Source organism: Cucurbita pepo, chromosome 9 (genome assembly GCF_057944985.1).
Source record: "Cucurbita pepo subsp. pepo isolate OVF chromosome 9, ASM5794498v1, whole genome shotgun sequence".
Classification (NCBI taxonomy): Eukaryota; Viridiplantae; Streptophyta; class Magnoliopsida; order Cucurbitales; family Cucurbitaceae; genus Cucurbita; species Cucurbita pepo.
This window is the reverse complement of record NC_141806.1, coordinates 2,152,944-2,176,715: the sequence shown is the minus strand read 5'-3', so window position 1 is coordinate 2,176,715 and position 23,772 is coordinate 2,152,944. Positions and strand designations below refer to the sequence as shown.

Sequence of the window (23,772 nt, the reverse complement as noted above, 5' to 3'; positions counted from 1 at the left end):
AACATATCATGTCAATCACAGCCATGAAACATTGAGTTTCACCAACATTGCTATGACATCTCTTTTTCTATCTGTTCCTCTTCCTAAAATTGTTTCCACAATCTTGTGTTTTTTAATTAATCTCAATCTCCACCATCTTCTCTATTTAATATTAAAATAATTAATTTAATAAAATTAATAGTTTTATATATATATATATATATATATATACACAGAGACCGTACAGGTCATATAAGGATCGATCGTGTACGAAGGTCTTGAAAATAATGATAACTCTTAACTATATATATGTCGTGTACGAGTTGTATACGGGCTTCCTGATTTTATATATATATATATATACACACATACATATAAGTCATGTACGGGTTGTGTAAGGTTCTTGAAAATATATATTTGTTATATATATATATATATATATATATATATATATATATATACCTATTAAGCTAAGAATTATCATTATTTTCAAGATATCGTATACAACCCATACATGACTCATATATATTTATGTATATATACATATGCCCGTAAGCGTTAACAAATTTTGTCCTATAAATGTGATCTTATGTTTGCAAAAAATAAATAAATAAATAAATTATATATATATATATATATATATATATATATATATATATATATATATATATATATATATTTTGTACAAATAAATAAGACATGGAAGGGACCCAACCACATGGGAAATATAGATACAAAGTATATATATTATTGTTGACTTTTTCCAACACAACTTTATAATTTTTAATTTTTAAATGAAAGGCTAAAATAATAATAATAATAATATATTAAACTAAAATAAACAAAATTAAGTTATTATTGTTAATATATTAATGAAATTGTTTATTTTGATGATTTATGAAATGTAGATAAACCGTTCCCGTTCATCCATATAGTAACGATAATAATTTTTTTTATAAAAATTAAGAGTATTAATACTACTTTTGAAAATTAATAGGTAATTTTGAAATGTACAAAGATTTTGTCTTTTACTGACGGTAAAAAAAAAAAAAAGTATTTATTTAGGTAAATATGTATTTTTTAAAAAATAAAGTTAAAATATATAAATTAGGATATTGTTTTAAATTTTAATTTTTTTTAAAAGTATTAAAGGAAATTCTCAAAATAAAATACAAAAAAACAATTGTTTCCATCAAAGCTACGATAAAAGTATATTTGATTTTTTTTTTTTAAAAGTTTAATGTTAATGTCGGAATTTTTTAAATTTTAATCAAAATTTAGAAATATTTTTATTAATTTATAACCAAAAAAAAAAAAAAAAAAGTTTGTGCTTTCTCCATTTTTGGAAGTTTTTTTCAAAAATCTTCCATAAATGTAGCTAAAATCATTGGCTAACCTGATTCCTTTTTATTATGAAAAATATTTATAATTGTCAATGGAGTGGGTCAACTACCCCACTCAAATAAAAAACTTAACAAAAATAAATAAATAAATCATATAAACGTTTATATTTTGTATACTTCACTGTCCAGATGCATGTTTTTGAGGTCAGGGGTTCAAATCTTCCACCACTCGGTGTTGAGCTGAAAAAAATGGATACAAACATAATTCAACTAATTAAGACATATGCTCACAACTAAGTAGTCACTTAGGAGTGTTTGTCGGTTGGGTTGAGTCGAGTTGAAACATTATATGCTCACAACTAAGTAGTCACTTAGGAGTGTTCGTCGGTTGAGTCGAGTCGAGTTGAAACATTATATGCTCAGAACTAAGTAGTCACTTAGGAGTGTTCGTCGGTTGAGTCGAGTCGAGTTGAAACATTATATGCTCACAACTAAGTAGTCACTTAGGAGTGTTCGTCGGTTGAGTTGAGTCGAGTTGAAACATTATATGCTCACAACTAAGTAGTCACTTAGGAGTGTTCGTCGGTTGAGTTGAGTCGAGTTGAAACATTATATGCTCACAACTAAGTAGTCACTTAGGAGTGTTCGTCGGTTGAGTCGAGTCGAGTTGAAACATTATATGCTCACAACTAAGTAGTCACTTAGGAGTGTTCGTCGGTTGAGTCGAGTCGAGTTGAAACATTATATGCTCACAACTAAGTAGTCACTTAGGAGTGTTCGTGGGTTGGGTTGAGTCGAGTTGAAACATTACATGCTCACAACTAAGTAGTCACTTAGGAGTGTTCGTCGGTTGGGTTGAGTCGAAACATTTTTGTAGACCTAACTCAATTGTTTGTGTTATAATTTTTTCAACTCAAACAATTTTTATTAAATAATTAATCCAATTCAAACAATCATTTATTTAAATTTTTTTTTGTTCTAAATAAAATTAAAATGTTAGTTTTTAGATAAAAATCTATTTATTTATTTTCAAAATTTTAATTAAGTTTTACTAACTCAATTTCAATAAATATATATATATATATATATATATATATATATATATATATATATATATATATATATAATACATATCAAAATTTTATTTTTAAGACGGGTTGAAAAATAAATAATAAAAAAAATTATGAAATTAAATAAAAAAATTCAATTAATAATTTAAAAAATTATTTTTTTCAATAATACGAGTATATTATTGAAAATTGTATTTTTCAGACCAAGCGAAAAGTATAATATTTTTATTAATTTATCCATAAGAATATGTATATATAATGTAGGTAATATATATATATATATATATATATATATAAATTAACAATAAATTCAAGCTAATTTGATTTTTTTTTTTTTTTTTTGAAACTATATATATATAGTAACCGATGACACATAAATTTGAAAAAATAATTTATTCATTTATTTTTTTTAAGGAAAAAGCCATAAAACTGGTCATAAATAATAAATGAAAAGCCCATCTTTGAAGTCCCCAACCAAAGTCTCTCCTCATTTAATAATATTTAAAAAAAAAAAACAAAATTTAATTTAGAGTATTTTGTGCATGATTCCACCATCCCTCATTAAACAATTCACATGAACTTCCCCCTTCCTTCCTATCATACCCTACTTGTGTCTTTTTCTTTTCCCACCCAATTTTCTCGAGTTTTTTCGTTCTATCTCAATCTTAAATTTTCACGAGCAAAAACGTGCTTCGATGACTATTTTTTAAACGTTATCCACTCTTCGTAGACCAGCTCGAGTTCATCACTAGCAAATACCGAGCTACCTCTCAATGTTTTAAAATGTGTCTAATAGGGAAAGGTTTCCACACCCTTGTAAAAAAATGTTTCGTTCCCCTTCTAACCGATGTGGGATCTCACAATTCATCCTCCTTCGTAGCTCATCGTCTTTCCTTCCAAGCTTCCTCTCAAGGTTTTAAAACGTGTCTGCTAGGGAGAGGTTTCCACACCCTTGTAAAAAAAATGTTTTGTTCCCCTTCTAACCGATGTGGGATCTCACAATTCACCCTCCTTCATGGCCCAGCGTCTTTCCTTCCGAGCTTCCTCTCGAGGTTTTAAAACGTGTCTACTAGAGAGAGATTTCCACACCCTTATAAAAAAAACGTTTCGTTCGCCTTCCAACCGATGTGGGATCGCACAATTCACCTCCTTTCGTAGCCTAGCGTCAATTTTATAATGTTCTTTTAAAAATAGTGAAAGTATCCTCTCGAGGGAGGGAAAAAAGGTAAACCCTAATTTCAATATGAACAGTAATGTCTCGAAACAAACTAGATACTGATCCAAATTCTCTATAGAAAAGTTTTGAAATTTTGATTCGTAGAACCGTACCGGAACGATAAGTTCGAAAATCTAAAGTGAGAATAGTAGGGTCGAAACTTTCTTGTTCGGGTATGAATTGTCCCTTCCATTTGGGTCAAAACCCTATTGACATGCCTTTCTCTAAGAGGCAATTCCTAATTAATCATTTTCATGGTATTGTGCATCTTTTTGCTTTCTTTCTTTTGTTTATTTATCATCCTTTTTTAATGATAATGCAAAAATATTAAAATTTTTAAAAAAATCATTTAATGTAAAATTAATAATTTTTGTTTGGAGTATTTAAATTCAAATTTTTATAAATTTAAACATTTTTAAAATATAGAGACTAAAATAATATTTTTTAAATTTTTTAATAATAATTCTCTATTAATGGTTAAATTTGGATGAAAAATTACGTTTCGACCCTTAATTTTTTAAAATATTTCAAAAATACCCTTACTAACCCTTCTTATTTTTTTCATTCTTTTTTTTTTTTTTTTTTTTTTTTTTTTTTTTGGAGTTAATAGATATTAATTTTTGGTTTTGGGATTATTTGGTCAATTTGTTGTTACGATCTTTTAAATGCTAATAACTGTTTAATACAATTTATAAGGTTAATTATTAATTTGTTGATATTCTATTATTTATTTAAATATATTAATATTCTATTATTTATTTAAATATTTATAAAGCATTAGAACACTGTATAACTATATTTTCATTTATTTTATTTAATACTAAGGTAAAAAATTCACAGAAAAAAACAAAACTCATATTCAAAAAGAATTGAATGAAAAAAAAGTATTATCAATAAATAATATTTTTTAATGTTTTTAGAAAAATTAAGAGTATTTTTAAAATATTAAATTAATAAAAATATAAACTTTCCAATTTATCTCAAAAATACTATTCCACTAAAATAAAATAAATGTTTAAAAATATGAAGAAAAAAAAAATACTCGTTAATATATTTAAAAACTACCCATGAAATTTTAAAAATTACATTAATACCTTAAATTTAAAATAAAAAAATAAAAAAATATAGATAAAAAATACCCATAAATTTTAAAAAATAACATTAATACCTTAAATTTTTAGAAAAAAAATAAAAAATATAAAGATAAAAAATACCCATTAATTTTAAAAAATAACATTAATACATTAAATTTTTAGAAAAAAATTAAAAAAAATATAAAAAGGATGTAGATAGACCGTGATTGTCCATTGAAAAAAAATTGCATTTTTTAAATATCGTACTAATATTGAAGGATATTAACGAAAGAAGGGTATTTTTAAAATAAAATATTAAAAATCTTCATTAATTTAATTAATGGTAATGTTTTTTTTTTCTTAAAAAAAATTAAGGATAGTATTAAAATTTTTATTTTAAAATTACAATTTTTGAATTATAATTGAATTTGTTTTTTTTTTTTTTACTTCTTAAAAAAAATTAAGGATAGTATTAAAAATTTTATTTTAAAATTAAAATTTTTTGAATTATAATTTAATTTATTTGAAAAAGTAAAAAGGAGTGTTAAGTTGAGTTAGTAAGAAGAGAGAGAAAGAGAGAGGAGAGGAGAGAGAGAGAGCATTAAATTGTAGAAACTTACAAATTAAATACACTCACAGAATCCCTCACCAATCCCATCTCCTTAAATTCCCAAAATCTCTCTCCAAACAAATGCCTTCCCTTCATAAATCTCACCTCTCCTTCCATTCCCAAATCCGCCATTGGAGCTCCTCTGAAGAACCTTCAAACCTTCAAACCTTCGAACCTCCAATGGCTGCCGACCACAACAAGAAGAAGAACCTCATGAAATTTCCTTCCATTTTCAAATCCAGAGCAGGCGATGCTTATTCCACCAAGCCATGGGACTGGCCTTCCTGCAAGCATCCCAAAACCGACTCATTCCGCGCTCAAAACAACAACGTCGTCTTCAAAACTGTAAACTCGATCTTCTTCGAAGATCGCGATTTCGATTCTTCACTCTTCACCAACTCCTCTGCAACGAACTCCACAGCCACCGATTCCGACGACCGCGACATTCTTGACGGCGATTCACTCGAGACCGTCGTCCGCGGCGCTAGATCGGAACGGCTCTTCTTCGAACCGGATGATACGAGTTCGATTCTGGAAAAATCGAAACCGATTGAATCGGAACCTCTGTTAGGTTTTAAGGAGAGCTTGATTGTGTCGATTGAATCGGCGAATCCGTATGAGGATTTCAGGAAATCGATGGGGGAAATGGTGGAGAGCCTTGGTGTTAGGGATTGGGACGGATTGGAGGAGCTTTTGGGATGGTACTTGAAGGCTAATTGGAAGAACAACCATGGCTTCATAATTGGGGCTTTTGTTGATTTACTGATCCATATGCTTCTTGCTTCATCTTCATCTTCTTCTTCTTCTTCTTCATCAACATCAACATCAACATCAACATCATCAACATCCTGTTCTAATTCCGATTCAAATTATTACTCATGCACTGAACTTTCTTCTTTTTCTTGTGCATCGTCTCTGCGATCGCTGGATCGATCGATTCAACAGGAGGCCGATGAAGAAGAAGATGATGATAATATCAGAGAAATCGTGTAGCGAGTTCCCGATTTCTTCGTCATTTTTTTTTTCCTTTAATATTTCCTTTTTCATTTTTGTATTGTATATATTGATATTGATATTTTAGTTGCTGATGATCATGTGATATGACCTTATTTTAGGCTAAATTGGGTTGAAATTTGAAAATTAAAATGTCAACCAATTTTCTTAATCTAATAAATATATTTCTAACTTCTCTCTCCAAAAATAGAAAAAAAAAAATCTAAATTTCTTTTGTATATTTTATAACTCAATTTATCTCACTAAAATATTTTTTTTTTCTCATTTCTCGAACTGATCTGAAATTCTAATATTTTGATTAATTGTTCAAAATCTTATTTGATAACTATTTTATTTTTTTTTATATATTTTTTAAATTGCTTTTATTTTTTCATTTTTTCTCTATATTTTTATATTTCTTAAGAAAAAAATTGAATTCTTATTCGAATTTAAAAACAAAAAATTAGTTAAAAAAATTAGAGTAAATTGAATTCATAAATGGTAATATTTTTTAAAAAATATTTAAATAATAATAATAATAATAATAAATACAACATTGAAATTTTAAGATTTGTGTTTAACATTGTGTTGAAATAAAACGATAATGTCTCCAAGTTTCAAGAATGAAGTTGTAAAAAAGCAATCCGTGGTAAAAGAAAGTTTTTAAATAGGGCTGCAAAAGGAATAATTTCATTTGAAAATTGTAAAATATATGTTTTAAATATAAAATGTTTCCCTATGGGAAAATTAGTAAAATTAGATCACAATTAAATTAGATAAAATCTAGACAATAATGAAATTTAGAGGTATATTTAAAAAGTAAGTTATATTTTAAAAAATAAGTATTTTATATTTTAAAAAAATAAGTATTTTATATTTAAAAGATAAGTTAAAATACTTATTATAATAAATTCTAAAGTTAGTAAAAAAAAAAATTAAATTAAATGAAAAGAATTTTTTTTACCGGTTTAACATGAAATTCCTCTAAAATTTTATGATATTAAGAAAATGGCTAAAATACCCTCACACTTCACCTTCACTTCCATCATACCACTCCGATAAAACCGTCGTCATTCACCTCCGAAAATCTCACCATCAACTCCTCCGACAACCAATGACATTGCCCACCTCCAACATCCGCTCCAATGACTCTTACCGTGCCATAGATAGTTAGTTGGTCATAATGATTTAATTACGATTTTCAAGTCAATGGTTTTTAATGTTTAATTATAGTATGGTGTAGAACAAATATTTTTGAGAAAAGGTAACAAAGCATATAAATATTTTAATTTAAAACGATTAAAAAAAAAATCTTAAAAAGAATGCATTTTTTTAAGTTAAAGATGTAATCTAAACGACTCTAATTCTGAAATGGATTAATATTGTGAATCTTTATATTCCCTCCACTCAAATTTGTCAAATTAAAAAAAATAATAATAAATATATAGATAAATGTTTATTTTAACCAAAAAAAAAACGACAATAATATTATTACTTATGGATCCAAGATGCCTTAGCCCAATGGATCTACTTATAATTGGGCCTTTGATTTTTACGGCCCGTTGGATCAGCCCAAGATGGGAATATAAACAAAAGTTATAATTATGTTTTAGAAAATCGGTCAAATGTGTTCAAATATTTATTTTTAATAAAAATAAAATGTTAATTTTTAAAACATTTATTTATTTATTTTTACATTTTAATTCTCAATTTCAATATATAAATGAAATTATTTTAAAAAGTCGTTGGACAAATATCTACTACCACTGGACTTCAACTATCATTGAACTTGAATGGTTACAAACGGTATCAAAGCCAAACATCAGGCAATGTGCCAGTAAAAGTATAGAACCCCTAAAAGGGGTGAATTCTGAGATCCCACGTCAATTAGAGAAGGGAACGAAACATTTGTTACAATGTGTGGAAATTTCTTCATTGCATACGCGTTTTAAAATCATAAGACTAACGACGATACACAAAGGATCAAAGCAGACAATTGTTTTAAAACTGTAAAGCTGACGACGATACATAACAGGCCAAAACGAACCGTAGGATAATATCTACTAACGGTAAACGGTTATAGTTAGAACTTAATATTAATACATGAATGATATTCCCTGTGGATACAAGAAAGAATGAAAGAAGAGAGAAACACTATATCACCTCACAGTACCCCTATATTTACAAGGTAGAGAAGAGGAAAGTGCAAAGAATCAAAGAAACTATGCAAAGCCAAGATGCTGATAACAGTGTCATACTATGCATGGATTGCTAGAACTTATCACCAGCTTCATGAAAGAAGGAACCTCAAAAGATTTGGACCTCCAACAACAGGGAGGCAGCTTGGAGCAACGATGGTAAGTCGCCACGCCGATCTTGATGCTAGAAAAGAGACCGTGAAACTGCATATCTACCGCTTAGGTTCGCTCAAGTTCTTCCCCTCGAAAAATTCTCCGAGCATCCTCTCGAGATCCTCTGGTTGGTATCTAACATACTTTTGGGGATTCTTTCCACCATCAACTAGTGGCCTATGGAAAACAATGCAGGTTTAAAGAAAATGTGAGAAACATTGCTTTGAGAACTTGTATGTGCAAGCTCACACGCATATTACGAAATCGATAGAATGACGTAGGACATCAACCAGCAATCAATGAAGTCAGGACTAAAACTTCTATCTATGTTTGGTACTCGATTTAAACTACGACTCATTTCAAATATGCTTGACGTGTTTCAATGACATCTATGGAAGAGATCAGGAATACACACCCGAAACGCTTTAGGAAGGATCTGTATGCAGGAAGTAAAACTTCAGCAACTGAAAGTCTTAGAGACTCCCGCAACTCGGTATCGGGAACTGCCCATTGAGATTGTCTTTGATGCAGTTCCTCAAATTGCATGTTGAAAGTCTTGAACCTGGTAATACAATAATACTCCATTACACTAAGTATTACAAAAAAATGAGTCCATTGGATGAACAGATATAGTTGCGTAAAGGTGTCGTGGCGGTAACCTGTCTTTAATAAGCGCCCTAGAAACTCCGCTACTGTTTCCTCCATCTATACCAGGTATGCTGCCACCTCCAGATGAAGTTAAGCCTTGAACAGAAAGACATTGCAGAATCTGCAATGCAGTTACTTATCTTCAGTATGAAATAGAACAACAGGGTACAAGTAAACTAAGCTTTTATTGAAAATGCTCGGTTTTTCTCTTATAACACTAACACAAGTCCTTACGTTCGATTTTCATCCCTAAACTTGTTAAGTTGTCAATTTTCGTTCAATAGAGTACCTTATGTTGAACCAGATGAGCTAGAGGAAAGCACGATAATAAGCCCTCTCGTGGGAGATGTTCAGGAGCTAGATACTCTTAGGATTAGGAGGTCTACTCGAGTCATCCTCAGATCCTACTATTTTACCAAATTGGACTCTAAACTTGCACGCTATCATCTATTCAATTTCTGGTGATTGACCCACTAATTTTAACATAGAAAGCAATCTAAAGAATGTTTTACTGCAATACAACATGGTAAGTTTAGAGGTAAAAATTGATTTTTCACTTTTATTTAAGGAATGTGTTGCAGTCATTTTGAAATGGTTAAAATCCTTTTGTTGAATTCAAAATCACTCCAAAACATGCTTCTAATTATTCAAAATCAATTTTTATGATACGAAAATCACATTTGAAAGTGTAAAATCGAACATTATGTTGATTTTGAATGCTTTAAGGCATGTTGTAATTTTGGACATGATAAAAGTGAACCATTTCAAAATCACTTCCAAGCATGTATTTAAGAATGTTTAGTTCAGTCTTAAGTCGGTTTTGTTGATTTGTTTCTATAAGAAGTCTTTAGCTAGTAACTTTGAAATATCAACAAAAAGTATGTATTTCTTGTCAACTATATATATAATCAAATCAGATCACCTTTGACCAAGCATTCCTTTTATACTGATTTGCATGTTGTTGTACAACCCTCCTATGTCGCTGAACCCAATCGTCCCCTAGCAAATCCTTGGCTTCAGATCTAAAATGAAAATCATTGAATAAGTAACAAGTTTGCACATGTAAACAAGTTCTAAAAATAGCACCTAGAAAGCATACCTGCGAACAGATCTAACTATATAATGAATGTTGTTCATAAGGAACAAGTGAGTCAAAGCAGGATCTCTGTAATGCTTAGATTTTCCGTCCAAATTAGATTGAAGGGCCTGCATTATTTGCATTGTGACAGACGCCAATTCCGAACTCGTTTGACCGCTACCTGCAAATTCTTGGAAAAGCTGCTTCAAGGTTGCCTGATAGCTGAAATTTTTTCAACAAGAAATTTGTAGATCAAAAAATAAGATAGACTGAAACTGAAGAGATATCAAAGAGCAGGAAAATTAAGCTAAAATTTTGTTTTTGTTTTTTAAATTTGGCTAAGAATTCAAGTGTTTCTTTAAGAAAGATGAAAGCCATTGTAAAGAAAATGCGAGAAAACAAGTATAATTTTCAATAACCAAAAATAAACTATCAGATGGTTATCAAACGGGACTAAAATATTCAGAAATCGTCATAAGAAGTACTCACTCAAAAAGAAATTTGACATAATTAATCACATAGCTTGTTAGAGGATGAACTGTTCCATCCAATACTGCAGTTTTTGTGGCATCTTTTTCAACAGCTTCCTCAAAATCACCGAATGTATCCTTAGCTGTCTGTGCAAGTCGTTTGGTCAAACCCGATGCAGATTCCCTGATCTCATTGCACGCTTCACCCTTAAAAATTGTCTCAATCTGCACGAGATAGATTAAAATCAAAATTTACGGTTAAAATCAAAATTATCGTTCCAAGTGTTTGAAAAGGTTGGTTCTACCATTTTCATTCTCACAAAATTACTCCAACCCAACCTTAGATTGTGAGAAAACTAATCATTATGAACATACATTAGCCATACCTCTGAGTGCAGCTCTCGCATTATTTCATACATATCCAAAAGTACAAACAACTTTTCTGGTGACCTCTTGCTTTTAGCTATTGCCTCCCCAAAACTGAAGAGTACAGACACACTACTACTTGTAACCTCGGCAAAGGATTGATCTCTAAGCGATTCGAAGCCTTCAAATATTTGATCGCACACTTGTCGTTCTCCAGCAAACAGTAGTTTAACCTGTGATTGATCATAACAATTATTTGGAAGCCACAGGAAAATCTCATCAAAGATTAAATATTCCGGGTCTCACTGCAATACGCATAAAATGAATCCAGTTCCCAATTTTGGCCTCTAAAACCTCCCATGCCATCTTCTGGACATCCTCTTTGCTAAGTTTTTCAACTCCCAATTTCCGTAGGCTTTCTTCCAAAACGACTGAACGGGTATCCCTGGCCAAAAGAAGATATTGGTATAAGCCTTTTCTATCTTGCATGAAATTTATTCTTGGAGATGGCTGATGAAGTCATTTTAAGGTAGATGTTTGAGCTGGGAATTTCTATTCCGAGATTTTGTTCCCAGATCTTGAAACTCTCATTTGTCTATTTAACCATACTGTAACTTAAAGAAGAAATGTCGATGAGATACAAATAGATAGTTTTACTTCAATTCTAACTGAGGTTTTTATCAGCTCCTCAAGGTATGGTATAAGAATGAGGATACGACCAAAGACACAGGAAAAATCATCATATTTACAGTAAGAATTTTTTACAGAAAAATAGAGGTCATACCTATAGACTTTTAAAATTTGCTGTTGATGACCAGCTTGAACCATCTGCTGCGATAACTCGTGTAGCAGTGGTAGAACACGAGGAGGTATGAGAGTGGGAGGTGTGAAGACAGCAGTCTCCAAACTATTATCATGATGTGCAGCATGGTGATTTGAGGAGGGATTCTTTCCATTTGAATCATCATGATGACCAGGAGAGTCTGAAGATGGTTGCAACGATTTTGGCAGGCAATCGAAAAGGCGCTCAGGCTCCACAGGTTTGCTGAATTGCCCCCAACAAATATTAAAAACTTAAGCTCAAGTAATATGCATGTATGTAGAATTCTTCCAAAAAAAAAAAAAAAAATAGAAACCTGTAGGAAGATAATAGCTGCCTAAACTCATCTTCAAGCTTTGAGATGGCTTTTGCAAGCAGATTATTTGCATGATTCAGCACTACCTCACTACTCTTAAAACCTTTCTGGCTGCTAAAGAATTTAATAATGTTTCTTAACTGACCGATTGACCCGAGATAACTCTCCAAATCCTCATGAGGCCCTTTGAGAATTTTCATTTCTGCCTGCACACGATAACAATAGTTAGATGAGCAAGATGATAAACAGGTCATACCAATTATACCAATCACAGGACCCTTATTCCTATTGATCTTAAAATTGAAGACAATCTTAAAACCATACACGGTATGATTGAGATTAATAAACGGCAAATCCCAACCCGAGTAGAAAAGACTTGTACCATCACGAAATTATAGATGAGAAAGATGAACCTACTCACTCCCCAAAATCGAATCCCCAACCAAACCCATATACATTCCTGATGAACTAAAGGCATCCACAACAACGAGAAAATGAGATAAAGAATCAGCCTGCTTATAGTGGCAAACATCCCATCCAGGCTTACTATTAACCAAAACTGAATATAACAACTGAGCTAAGGCAATTTCACAGACAGGATCTCCTCTTAATCAGTAAGAGCTCAAGCCCACCATTTGCAGATATTGTCCGTTTTGGCCTGTTACATATCGCCATCAACCTCACGGTTTTAAAACACGTCTGCTAGGGAGAGGTTTCCACACCCTTATAAAAAAAATGTTTTGTTTCCCTCTCCAACCGTTGTGGGATATCACAATCCACCCCCTTTGAGGCCCAACGTCCTCACTGGCACACTGCTTGGTGCCTAGCTCTGAAACCATTTGTAACAACCTAAACTCACTGCTAGCAGATATTGTCTGCTTTGGTCCGTAACGTATCGCCATCAGCCTCACAGTTTTAAACCACATCTGCTAAGGAGAGGTTTTACCCTTATAAAGAATACTTTGTTCCTTCTCCAACCGATGTGAGATCTCACACTTTATTAAGAAAGCTCCAATTCACGTGATGATAGATTTTCTCAAAATCAATAGCCACTCATTGGTAATATGATCCTCATCCATAACAAACTTTATATAATCACTTTACATTTCCAATCAAATCAACTTTTTTTTTTATATCCTGGCCTCAGAGAATCCCAAAAAAAACAAAGAGTTTGGAATGGAAGAAAAATTTTCATCACCAACACTGTTACTCGTTTGCAAGTTTCTTGGGGGTGATTCAAGCGTTCCCATGCATCTTGATTAAATGCTCTTACAAAATTTCCCAAGTGCAATGAGAACCAAATAAAAATACACACAAAGTTGGCAAAATAAGCAGCTTAGAACTTTTCTAAAAATGACTTCGGACAGTAGTTTCCTAGGCTTGAAGTTCACTTAAAGTTGGCACCATCAACATCTCCCTCACCCACCCGACCAATCATAATTAACACATTTGTTGTCAGTTTCAGGTGGCTGTTGGCTTTGAATTAGAGATTTTAAAGCTCGTACACAACTAAGTCGATGCATAAAAAACTCAGTGAACTAACAAACTCTAAGAATCAAGAAGACCAACCTGGCGAGAGAGATCAAACTGTGCTAAAATAACCTCCGCAGCCTTCAAAGTCTTATCAATGTTCTCGTGAGCTTTACGAATAGAATTGGTTCTGATCTGCAAAAGTTCCACAGATGTTACAAAAGCGTAAGCAGTAAGAATGAAGGATTAGAACCACAGCACCACAAAAAACACGGGAATAGACGAACCGAAGATGGGGCAGCCAGATTAAACAACCAAAATAGCAAAAAAAAAAAGAAAAAAAAAAAAGGCAAAATCCGGATCTGAAATTCGATTCTCGCGAAAACCAGAACAGAAACCAAAATGTCAAACCAAAGCTAACGATTCTCGCATAGTAAAAAGGCAGCCAACCGATCGATTGGTCGGAATCAACCAAGACACCCGAAAAAATTTCGACAAGAGAACTTTCCGCTGCTCTATTCTCTAGGGAATCAAACAGATAGTAAACCGATTGGAAAGCAGACCTGAGTAGGGCGCATGGCGGTTTCGAGAGCAGAAAGACGGTGGTCAAACGAGCCGAGAATCGAAACAACGTTATCAGTAATAGTTTGGCTCTTTTGCAGAGATTCTCTCATCTTTGCCGCTCTTTCTCGCAGAAAATCATCGCCCAGAGTTGCAGGCACCCCCATCGTCGACCTCACTTCGTCTTCCTCAGCTCCCCTGATTCTCCAAGATCACTGTAGGAGAGCAAGAACAGGAGAGATCGAATTTGAAAGCCTTGAAAATGGAAGAAAGCTTAGGGAATTGACATTGAGATTGTGGCCTGCTTTGACAGCTTGTATTGTTTCTTCAACCAAACCATGAACAATTGCTTCTCACAGACAAGTCTTCCGAGACGTGCCTTTGACCCTTTTCCATTGATTTTCTTCCTTCTTTTCCAATATTTTTATTTATTATTTTCCGTTTTCTTTCAACCTTACCTATTACTGAAAAAATTTGACATTAAAAAAAAAAAAGTCTTAAAGATAAATATTTCTATACGTGAAAATAACCGTTAAATTCCAGTGCTAATAATCACGCTTCAAAAATTGTCAATGTGGTATCTCACAATCTACCCTTTTTAGGGCCTGACGTATCCCACGATCCACCCTCTAAGGCACCTAGCATCCTTATTGGCACGACCTCCCGTGTCTAACCCTGATAATGACCCGATATCACAACTACCCTTCTTGGGGCCCAACTATCTCACAATCCACCCTCCTCGGGGGAGGGACCCAACGTATCTCACGATCCACCTTCCTTGAGGGAGGGGCACAACATATCTCACAATCCACTCCCTTAAGGGCCTAGCATTCTCATTAGCACAACACTCTATGTCTAGCTCTGATGCCATTTGTAATGGCTCGATGTCACAATCTACCCCTTAAAGCCTAACGTATCTCATAATCCACCCGTTGGGGTCCAATGTTCTCACGGGCACGCCATAAAGTAATAATCACTGATATATTCAGCTCGTAAATTAACCCTTTTTTTAATTTGATAAAGTGCTGAATTATTTGTAATTAAATATATTTTTTTATTAAATTTTAAATTAAAGAAAGGAATAACCACTTGTATATATAACCAAAATTAAATTAATTAATTATTGGTCAATATATAAAAAAAAAAAAAAAACTATTGGTAGTTATGATTCAAGTGTTTGTTGAAATTTCAATAATTGTATTTGCTTTTGAACAAAAACGCTGTCGTTTTGTCTTTGTCTAATTATATACACCTTAGTTTATACTCTCAATCATTAGATTATTATTTGATTAATCAACCCTTAAAATCAAATTTATTACTTTTCTGCCCCTCATCTAGATTTTAGTCAATAACAGTAAAAAGATTGAACTATCAAATTCTATGGTAGTAATTAATATTTTATCTATTAGATTGTGCTCGGTTTTATATTTTAACAGTGTGGCACAGTGAGCGAATTGGTCTGACACCGCCGTTGCAGCAAGGTTCATCATTTAACACCTCAATTGTGATCAACATAACGACGGAACAACATTGTACTTTGACCATCAATTTGCATAATTTTCTGTGTTGTACGCAATACCGTGACGAAAACGGGATTGATCAATGCTCACAGTACCGAGAATCAGTAAAATCAAATAATTTATCGTTCACATCATCGGGTAAGTTCAAATGCTCATTCATGCAATTTAAAATCGTGATAGGAAAAAGGACGTTTGAAACGTTTTTTTTTTTTATAAATTTTTTACTAAATTATATAAAATAGTTAATAATATCCTTTTTAAAAGGTAAAAAAAAATATTAATGAAATTTAACGTTTTACGTCTAAAATTTAACGGTACAGATATTTTTTTTAACGTTTTTGAAAAGGTTAAAATGGTCTTTTTAAAAACGTTTTAAACTTTTTTTTACTGTAATTTACTTTTTTGTTTACACGAGGGTAAAAAGGGAATTTAAATATATTGCGGCGGAGAGGAATAAATGAAGCGCGGAGCGTCGATTGAACGCCAATTGGGGAGGGAAAAGGGATGGCCATAAGCCGATGTGTCGTTTTTAATCATTCACTTCTTCACTATCATCGTCGTCCTCCTTCACTTTTCTCATCTGCTCTGCGTTCGACCTCGTCATCCATGGAAGCTCCTCCCGAAGGTTACCGCAGAAACGTTGGCATTTGCCTCATCAATTCTTCTAAGAAGGTCATTCTCGAAATCTCTCTATTTCTCTACATTTTTACGAGTATTCATCCGTGATGTGGATCTGAATTCGGTATGTACAGATTTTTGCTGCCTCAAGGTTGGATATACCAGATGCTTGGCAAATGCCACAGGTAATACGATGATTTGTCTGCTTCTAGGTTATGATTATTGTTGATTGTTTTGTTTTTTTCTTTTACGGAAGTTCGAAGTTAAAGCAGCATATTTCTGAGCTTTTAATGATGAATTAGTACTTCAGTTTTCTGTTACATTGCCCGTTTTAGGGCTACTTTTGTCCAATTATCGCGTATGGATTTTATGAAGAGTTTATTCGATAAGATGTTTTCAGTAAGTCTTGAAATTTTAGCTTTGAAGCATAATTAAGCAGCACGGAAATGAAATGGTATCATCTACGTGTGGTCTTGAGCGTTTTGTATGTTATTCATCATGAGCTTTTCGCTCTGTTTTGCTCATTAGGGCGGCGTGGATGAGGGTGAAGATCCAAGAAGTGCAGCCATCAGAGAACTTAGAGAAGAAACAGGAGTCAGATCCGCAGAGATTATTGCTGAAGTACTATTTCTTTTATGAACTTGTTCTTACATTTTTCATGAACCTAGTTCTTCTAATTGATAAAATGAAGGAATACTGGAGAAAGATCTTGGCTGTTCAAATGAAATTAGATATCAACAGCATCCAATTTCTAAAATATTGCACTAAGTCACGTTTCTGTTTTCACAAACGGGTAAACTTGTTGCCTTTCTCGTTTTCAACTCTACCATCAAATTATAATCAATAGAATTGGTTTATCATAATTGAATCACATTTTACATTTTTTTTTTTTAGGACAAACTATTTGTGCTAAGCCTTATCAACTAATGAGAAGGTCACTAGACAATCGTTTTGCTTTATAACATTCAATACCACTTGAAAGAATAACTCGTTGAATATTGAAATATCATTGTTTTCTCTTTTTTTGAGTACAACAAATGTAGAGGTATGAGTATATAAACCTCCAACCTCAAGCAAAAGAGGGCATGTCAATTATTGTCGAGGTATGCTCATTTTGATTATTGAAATACCATTGATAGACAACCTATGAGATCGCACATCGATCGGAGAGGAGAATGAAACATTCTTTATAAGGGTGTGGAAACTTCTCGCAGATGCATTTTAAACCCTTGAGGGGAAGCCCAGAAGGGAAACCCCAAAGAGGATAATATCTGCTAACAGTAGGCTTGGCCATTACAAATGGTGTTAGAGGCAATGTGCCAGTGAGGATGCTGGACCCCGAAGGGGGGTGGATTGTGAGATCCCACATCGGTTGGAGAGGGGAACGAAACATTTTTTATAAGGGTGTGGAAACCTCTCGCAGACGCATTTCAAAACCTTGAGGGGAAGCCTGGAAAGGAAAGCCCGAAGAGGACAATATCTGTTAGCAGCAGGCTTAGGCTGTTGTGACTTAAATCTAGAGTTTAAAAGTATATAAGTTTAACGTGGTTCTATGATTACTTTGCCAACCCAGTGTAACTCATTGTGGTCTTTTTCTTTAATCTCTGGAGATGGAAAACGAATAGTCTGAACTTTACTAGCGATCTTCTCAGCCCAATGACTTGGTTATTTAATATTTGTCCATCAATGTGGCTTGTTTGTTCAATGACCCTGTAGTATGATTTTTTAACGATAGGTCCTTCTGTATTAATAGTTTTAACGTGCATACTATGTGGATTACTGAAGTTGTAAATTCGCCTCATATTTTTCTTCATTTGGGAGTTTTCCTGAATAAAAGCTTGTGTTTACCTTAATTGGGTACAATAGTGAAATGTGTTGAACATTGGTTTCTTAAAGTAGGTACCTTATTGGCTGACTTATGACTTCCCACCACATGTCCGGGAAAAACTTCGACATCAGTGGGGTTCTGACTGGAAGGGTCAAGCGCAGAAGTGGTGAGTTCTACTTTCTATTCATATAGTTCTTGTTCCTTTCATATTCTTCAGAGCAAAATCCACACTTCACATACACTGTTTTATCTGGTCATCATTAACTCAATGCCGATCCTACTAAAAAAACGAAACAATCAACCCTGTTTTCTTGTATTAACTGTTGAGCTATATTCATGTTGACGTACACCGTGTAGAATCAATGTCTTATGAGCTATGTTCATGTTGGCGTACACTGTGTAGAATCAATGTCTTAACTGTTGAGCTATGTTCATGTTGGCGTACACTGTATAGAATCAATGTCTTAACTGTTGAGCTATGTTCATGTTGGCGTACACCGTGTAGAATCAATATCTTAACTGTTGAGCTATGTTCATGTTGGCGTACACCGTGTAGAATCAATGTCTTAACTGTTGAGTTATGTTCATGTTGGCATACACCGTGTAGAATCAATGTTTTAACTGTTGAGCTATGTTCATGTTGGCGTTAAAGATACATATATTATAAAACAAAATCCACGGCAGTGAATGGATAATAGTATTACTACTAAGATGTCCCTTGGTGTCTCTGTTAGACACCCTTCCTCTATCATTTTCTTCTCATCCTGCCAAGACCCTTTTCATTCGCCTCATCAAATTTCAATGATATTATGCACATCTGCAACTCTTATAGCATGTTCAAATGTTTGTAAAATTTTAGGTTTCTGCTGAAGTTGACCGGAAGCGACGAAGAGATCAATCTCTTAGGTGATGGGACTGAGAAACCCGAGTTCGGCGAATGGTCATGGATGTCACCCGAACAAGTAGTCGAACGTGTGAGTAGACACGTCATTAACATATCATTAACCAAAAGAAGCTGAGAAAAAAAATAATAATCTGAATACTAGTTAGATAATTCAACTTACATTCAAACTCTATCATGCAGGCTGTAGATTTCAAGAAACCTGTTTACAAAGACGTTCTAACGGTATTCAAACCCCATCTCGAGTAATTTTATTCTCTACTACAAATATTTATACTTGTCCCTTTCAATAATGTTGGTTTAATTCTTTAGTTGAATGAAATAGAAACATGTCACAACCCAGCTTGATTGGGGAAGTAGTCTTCCTTCTTGATTGATGGTTGGTTATAGGGTTGTGTTCTTGGAATGAGATTATTGCAAATAAGTTCATGTAGAATGCTCTCATATATTTGAGAATAATTCATGTTTTCTTCAATGGGAACAAGATTTTATACAGGTTTGAAGATGGATATTTCTCTACTGTTATTTAAATCACAATTACAGACATTAGAAACTCGAACTTTAGAATATGTTGTTGATATTTGAAACCACGGACCTCCATAATGGTATGATTTTATCTTACTTTTTGCCTAAACTCTCGTGGATGTGCTTTTGATTTTCCCTGATTGGGATGTCATCCCTTAATGGGATTAGTTAACGTGGGACTCCTCTCATCAATTTACAACAATGCTCCCATTAAACAAATAACACCATAGAGTCTTCTCTGAAATTTATGATGTCCTCGAACAACCTCTCCTTACTCGTGGGTCGACTCCTCTCAAAATTCTAGGCGTGGGTGGATCCTTATAAATTAAATATGCATCTTTATTTTAAACGGTACTTTTTTTTTTGGGGTCTTTTAATATTTTTGTCTAATTGAAAAAGGTCTGTTCGACATTTTTTAAGATTCATAAATCAATTAAACACAAAAATGAAAGTCTAAAATCTCATTTGACACCCTTCAAAATTATGTCTAAAAACACTTTTAATATGCCAAAAATTTAGGATTAGATACTTTTTAAATTCATTCAAACTTAGTAAGTCGTCACTAAACTTAGTAGGTCTTCGACAAGTCACTAAACTTAGTAGGTCTTCGACAAGTCACTAAACTTAGTAGGTCTTCGACAAGTCACTAAACTTAGTAGGTCTTCGACAAGTCACTAAACTTAGTAGGTCTTCGACAAGTCACTAAACTTAGTAGGTCTTCGACAAGTCACTAAACTTAGTAGGTCACAAGTCACTAAACTTAGTAGGTCTTCGACAAGTCACTAAACTTAGTAGGTCTTCGACAAGTCACTAAACTTAGTAGGTCACTAAACTTAGTAGGTCTTCGACAAGTCACTAAACTTAGTAGGTCTTCGACAAGTCACTAAACTTAGTAGGTCACAAGTCACTAAACTTAGTAGGTCTTCGACAAGTCACTAAACTTAGTAGGTCTTCGACAAGTCACTAAACTTAGTAGGTCTTCGACATGTCACTAAACTTAGTAAGTCCTCGACACGTCAGTAATAATTATCATAGTAACTTAGTAAGTCTTCGACACGTTACTAATGATTATCATAGTTCAATATAACATAACCTAGTAAGTCTTTCGACACGTTACTAACAATTATCATAGTAACTTAGTAAGTTTTCGACACGTTACTAATAATTATCATAGTTCAATATAACATAAACGCTAATTATCATCTCAAAAGGTTGATAGTTTAATTATTATTCACAAAGTTCGAAAAAGAAACATAGTAAATATATTCATGAAAACCCAACAATTGGATATCAAATTAACAAAGTTAATTTTATTTGTTGCATAATAAATCACATCTAAACTACGAAGGCAACCTATTTTAACTTCGGCAAATAAATTTAAATGAAAATAAATAATTGTATAGTTTTTTTTTTATTAAAAAAAAAACTAGAACATTTTCAATTTATTTTAAATATTACTATAATATAAATATCAATTCAATCTCTATTTATCGAGTTAAAAAAATGATTGCAACTCTAACAAATATCATAAAATAAAATTATAATTTGAATATTTGTATTAAAATTTTATTGATCATCAGCATTGTTCCAAACATTTAACAAATGCTTTATTCATGGAAATTAATTCAACTGAGGCATATCAATCTGCTACTACTACTTCTAATATTCACTGCTACACAAATCTACAACTATGCATAACTTGATAAAATCAAACAAAAAGCAATGAAATCTTAGTTATAAACATCTGATCTATCATCACACCTCATGAAAAATCCTTTGTATATGACGATGAACAATCTCGGCCACGACGTCGGGCGAGAATCGCCTGACCATGTCCTCCCTCGCCCTCCGCCCTTTCGCCTTAGCTTCATCGACGTTGGTCATTACCTCCCTCATTAAAACTCGAAGCTTACTAATGGATGGTTCAGCCCACAGATGCCCTTTGAATGGCCCTTCCTTCACTTCACTCATTCTCTCAACTGCCAATGGATAGCTATTCTCATCGGTCAAAAACTCCGTTTGCCCCGACCAGTTGGTGGCGATAACTGGCAACGCCATCGACATCGCTTCGACGAGCGGTCTCCCCCACCCCTCTCCTCGGGACGGCAGAACAAATGCATCTGCAGCCTTGTAAACTCTAGGTAAATCAGTTTGAGCTATATGAGTATCAACCACATGAACAGGAGCCCAACCAGAAGCTGGCCTTTGAATGCCTGAGTGTTCTACAAAATCCAATATCTTGTTCCCAAAATCACTATCAGTATGGTAAGGATTTGTCAATAAGAACAACCCAACTCCATCATTCTTGGAGAATTCTTTCAAATATGCTTCCAATAACAGATCCCAACCTTTTCTAAATTCCCATTTGAAGATACTCAAGAACACAAATCCCTTCTCTAAGCTTACTTCTTCTTCCATGTTTTTGTCTCCTAGAACAAGAGTTCCTAAAGATTCAAGACTAAATGGACTATAATTCAATGGATCAAAGAAATTAACATCAATGGGTTGAACAATTTTCACAACTTTAGAAGGATCAACCCCACTTTTCACAAATGTAGAGACATGAAATTCAGAAGGAACCCAAACAAAATCCATTTCATTACAACGATTAACATGTTCTTGACTTACTCTATCAGTTTCAAACATTGTTCTGCCAATCACTGACTTGAAATTTTGGTAAACACCTGGTGGGCAAGGAAAAGTTTCAAACAAAGGAGGATTCCAAGCACCTGGTTCACTATGACAAACCACAATAGTTTCATTGATTCTACATTTTGTTCTATGAAGTTCAATGGCCAAATTCTTCACAGAATCTGGTAAACCCTCCCAAAAATCAATGGATTCTAGATCGCCATGTTGCTCAATAGCCAAACGAAAATTAGGGTTTCTTACATGATCATGAAGGGCTAAAATGTAGGACCAAGCTTCTGAACTGTACCCGCCGCCGGAAAGAAATGGAGCCATCCAAAGAACACATTGAGAGGACGTCGAAAACGGATTAGGAACAGAGGTTTGCTTGGGATTTCGAGATGCGTTGAGAAGATCGATGAGTTCTTGAAAAAGGGTTTTAAGAGATTGAGATTTGAAATGATCTGTTTTGGTGAAAGCGAAGAGGGAAATTGATAGAAGGAGGATGAGAATGGATGAACAGTAGAAGAAGATCATAGAAGAAGAAGAAGGTCGAGATTTGAGAGAGTGGGAATGTTTGGGATTGGGAAGCGGTTGATCTGTGAGGTGAAGATCATCCATGGCGGTGGATTTGGGGGAACCATGCGCTTTCCGATTAAGCCAACCCAAATTTTGGGAGAGACGGAGAGATTCTAGAAGTTTGGAATTTAAATCACTTTTTTTTTTTTTCTTTTAATTTACACTTTCAAACACAATTTTTATATCATACCGTAATTTTAAATAATTAAAAATATATTTGAGAGCGATTTTAAATATAAAGTTAATAATAAGTTTAAAAATAAAAATAAAGAAAATGTATTTATTTATGACGTGTGTTTGTATATATATATAGTTTTAGCTATTAATTAAATTATTGTGGATTAATATATTAACATATTTTGTATCATTATTGTTTTACAATATGATGTATCATATTTTACATATTTGAATAAAAATAAAAATAAAATGAATTTATAATCTGAAATATTTTTTTAAAATTTTATTTTTTAAAAAAATAATTATGCATTCATAAATCTAACATTAAAAATATAATAATGTTACCGAATAAAAACATTTGAACGTGTCATGGTCATGCTTTCTTCTTCTAAGTTATCTATTTTATGAGTAACATGTTATGTCTAAACTCCTTATACATACTTTCTTCTTAGATAAGCTTTTACATACCTGTATAATTGTTCACTAAAACTATGTCTACACCCGCTAGGGTTAAAATGCCCTAAAATGTAATATAGAAGGATGTGACTACTTCACTTCTTACCCAGATTATATGCTATTGAAACCGTTCTTGTTACCTACTTGTTTTTAACATATAACATTGTTTTCAACGT

The 23,772-nt window shown here is 32.9% G+C and overlaps 4 protein-coding genes across 4 annotated transcripts; 2 read left to right on the top strand and 2 right to left on the bottom strand.

Annotated features, from left to right (window-relative positions):
• Positions 1–5,451: 5,451 nt before the first annotated feature.
• Positions 5,452–6,476, top strand: LOC111801976 (transcription repressor OFP13-like). Its single transcript, XM_023686229.2, has one exon. The coding sequence runs from the start codon at positions 5,472–5,474 to the stop codon at positions 6,282–6,284; it is 813 nt and encodes a 270-aa protein (XP_023541997.1). The 5' UTR covers positions 5,452–5,471; the 3' UTR covers positions 6,285–6,476.
• Positions 6,477–8,338: 1,862 nt separating this feature from the next.
• Positions 8,339–14,748, bottom strand: LOC111801975 (exocyst complex component EXO70A1). The gene is made up of 12 exons (XM_023686228.2): positions 14,367–14,748; positions 13,903–13,998; positions 12,334–12,539; positions 11,982–12,242; positions 11,504–11,642; positions 11,218–11,430; positions 10,851–11,056; positions 10,383–10,583; positions 10,206–10,305; positions 9,295–9,404; positions 9,051–9,197; positions 8,339–8,812 (listed from the first exon to the last, which is right to left on the bottom strand). The coding sequence occupies exons 1-12, from the start codon at positions 14,529–14,531 to the stop codon at positions 8,695–8,697; spliced, it is 1,962 nt and encodes a 653-aa protein (XP_023541996.2). The 5' UTR covers positions 14,532–14,748; the 3' UTR covers positions 8,339–8,694.
• Positions 14,749–16,352: 1,604 nt separating this feature from the next.
• NUDX26 (nudix hydrolase homolog 26) lies at positions 16,353–19,852 on the top strand. Its single transcript, XM_087126713.1, has 6 exons — positions 16,353–16,556; positions 16,637–16,687; positions 17,031–17,123; positions 18,402–18,496; positions 19,190–19,304; positions 19,415–19,852. The coding sequence occupies exons 1-6, from the start codon at positions 16,389–16,391 to the stop codon at positions 19,478–19,480; spliced, it is 588 nt and encodes a 195-aa protein (XP_086982839.1). The 5' UTR covers positions 16,353–16,388; the 3' UTR covers positions 19,481–19,852.
• A 1,486-nt stretch (positions 19,853–21,338) lies between these two features.
• LOC111802622 (UDP-Glycosyltransferase superfamily protein) lies at positions 21,339–23,099 on the bottom strand. The gene has a single exon (XM_023687055.2). The coding sequence runs from the start codon at positions 23,003–23,005 to the stop codon at positions 21,512–21,514; it is 1,494 nt and encodes a 497-aa protein (XP_023542823.2). The 5' UTR covers positions 23,006–23,099; the 3' UTR covers positions 21,339–21,511.
• Positions 23,100–23,772: the final 673 nt, after the last annotated feature.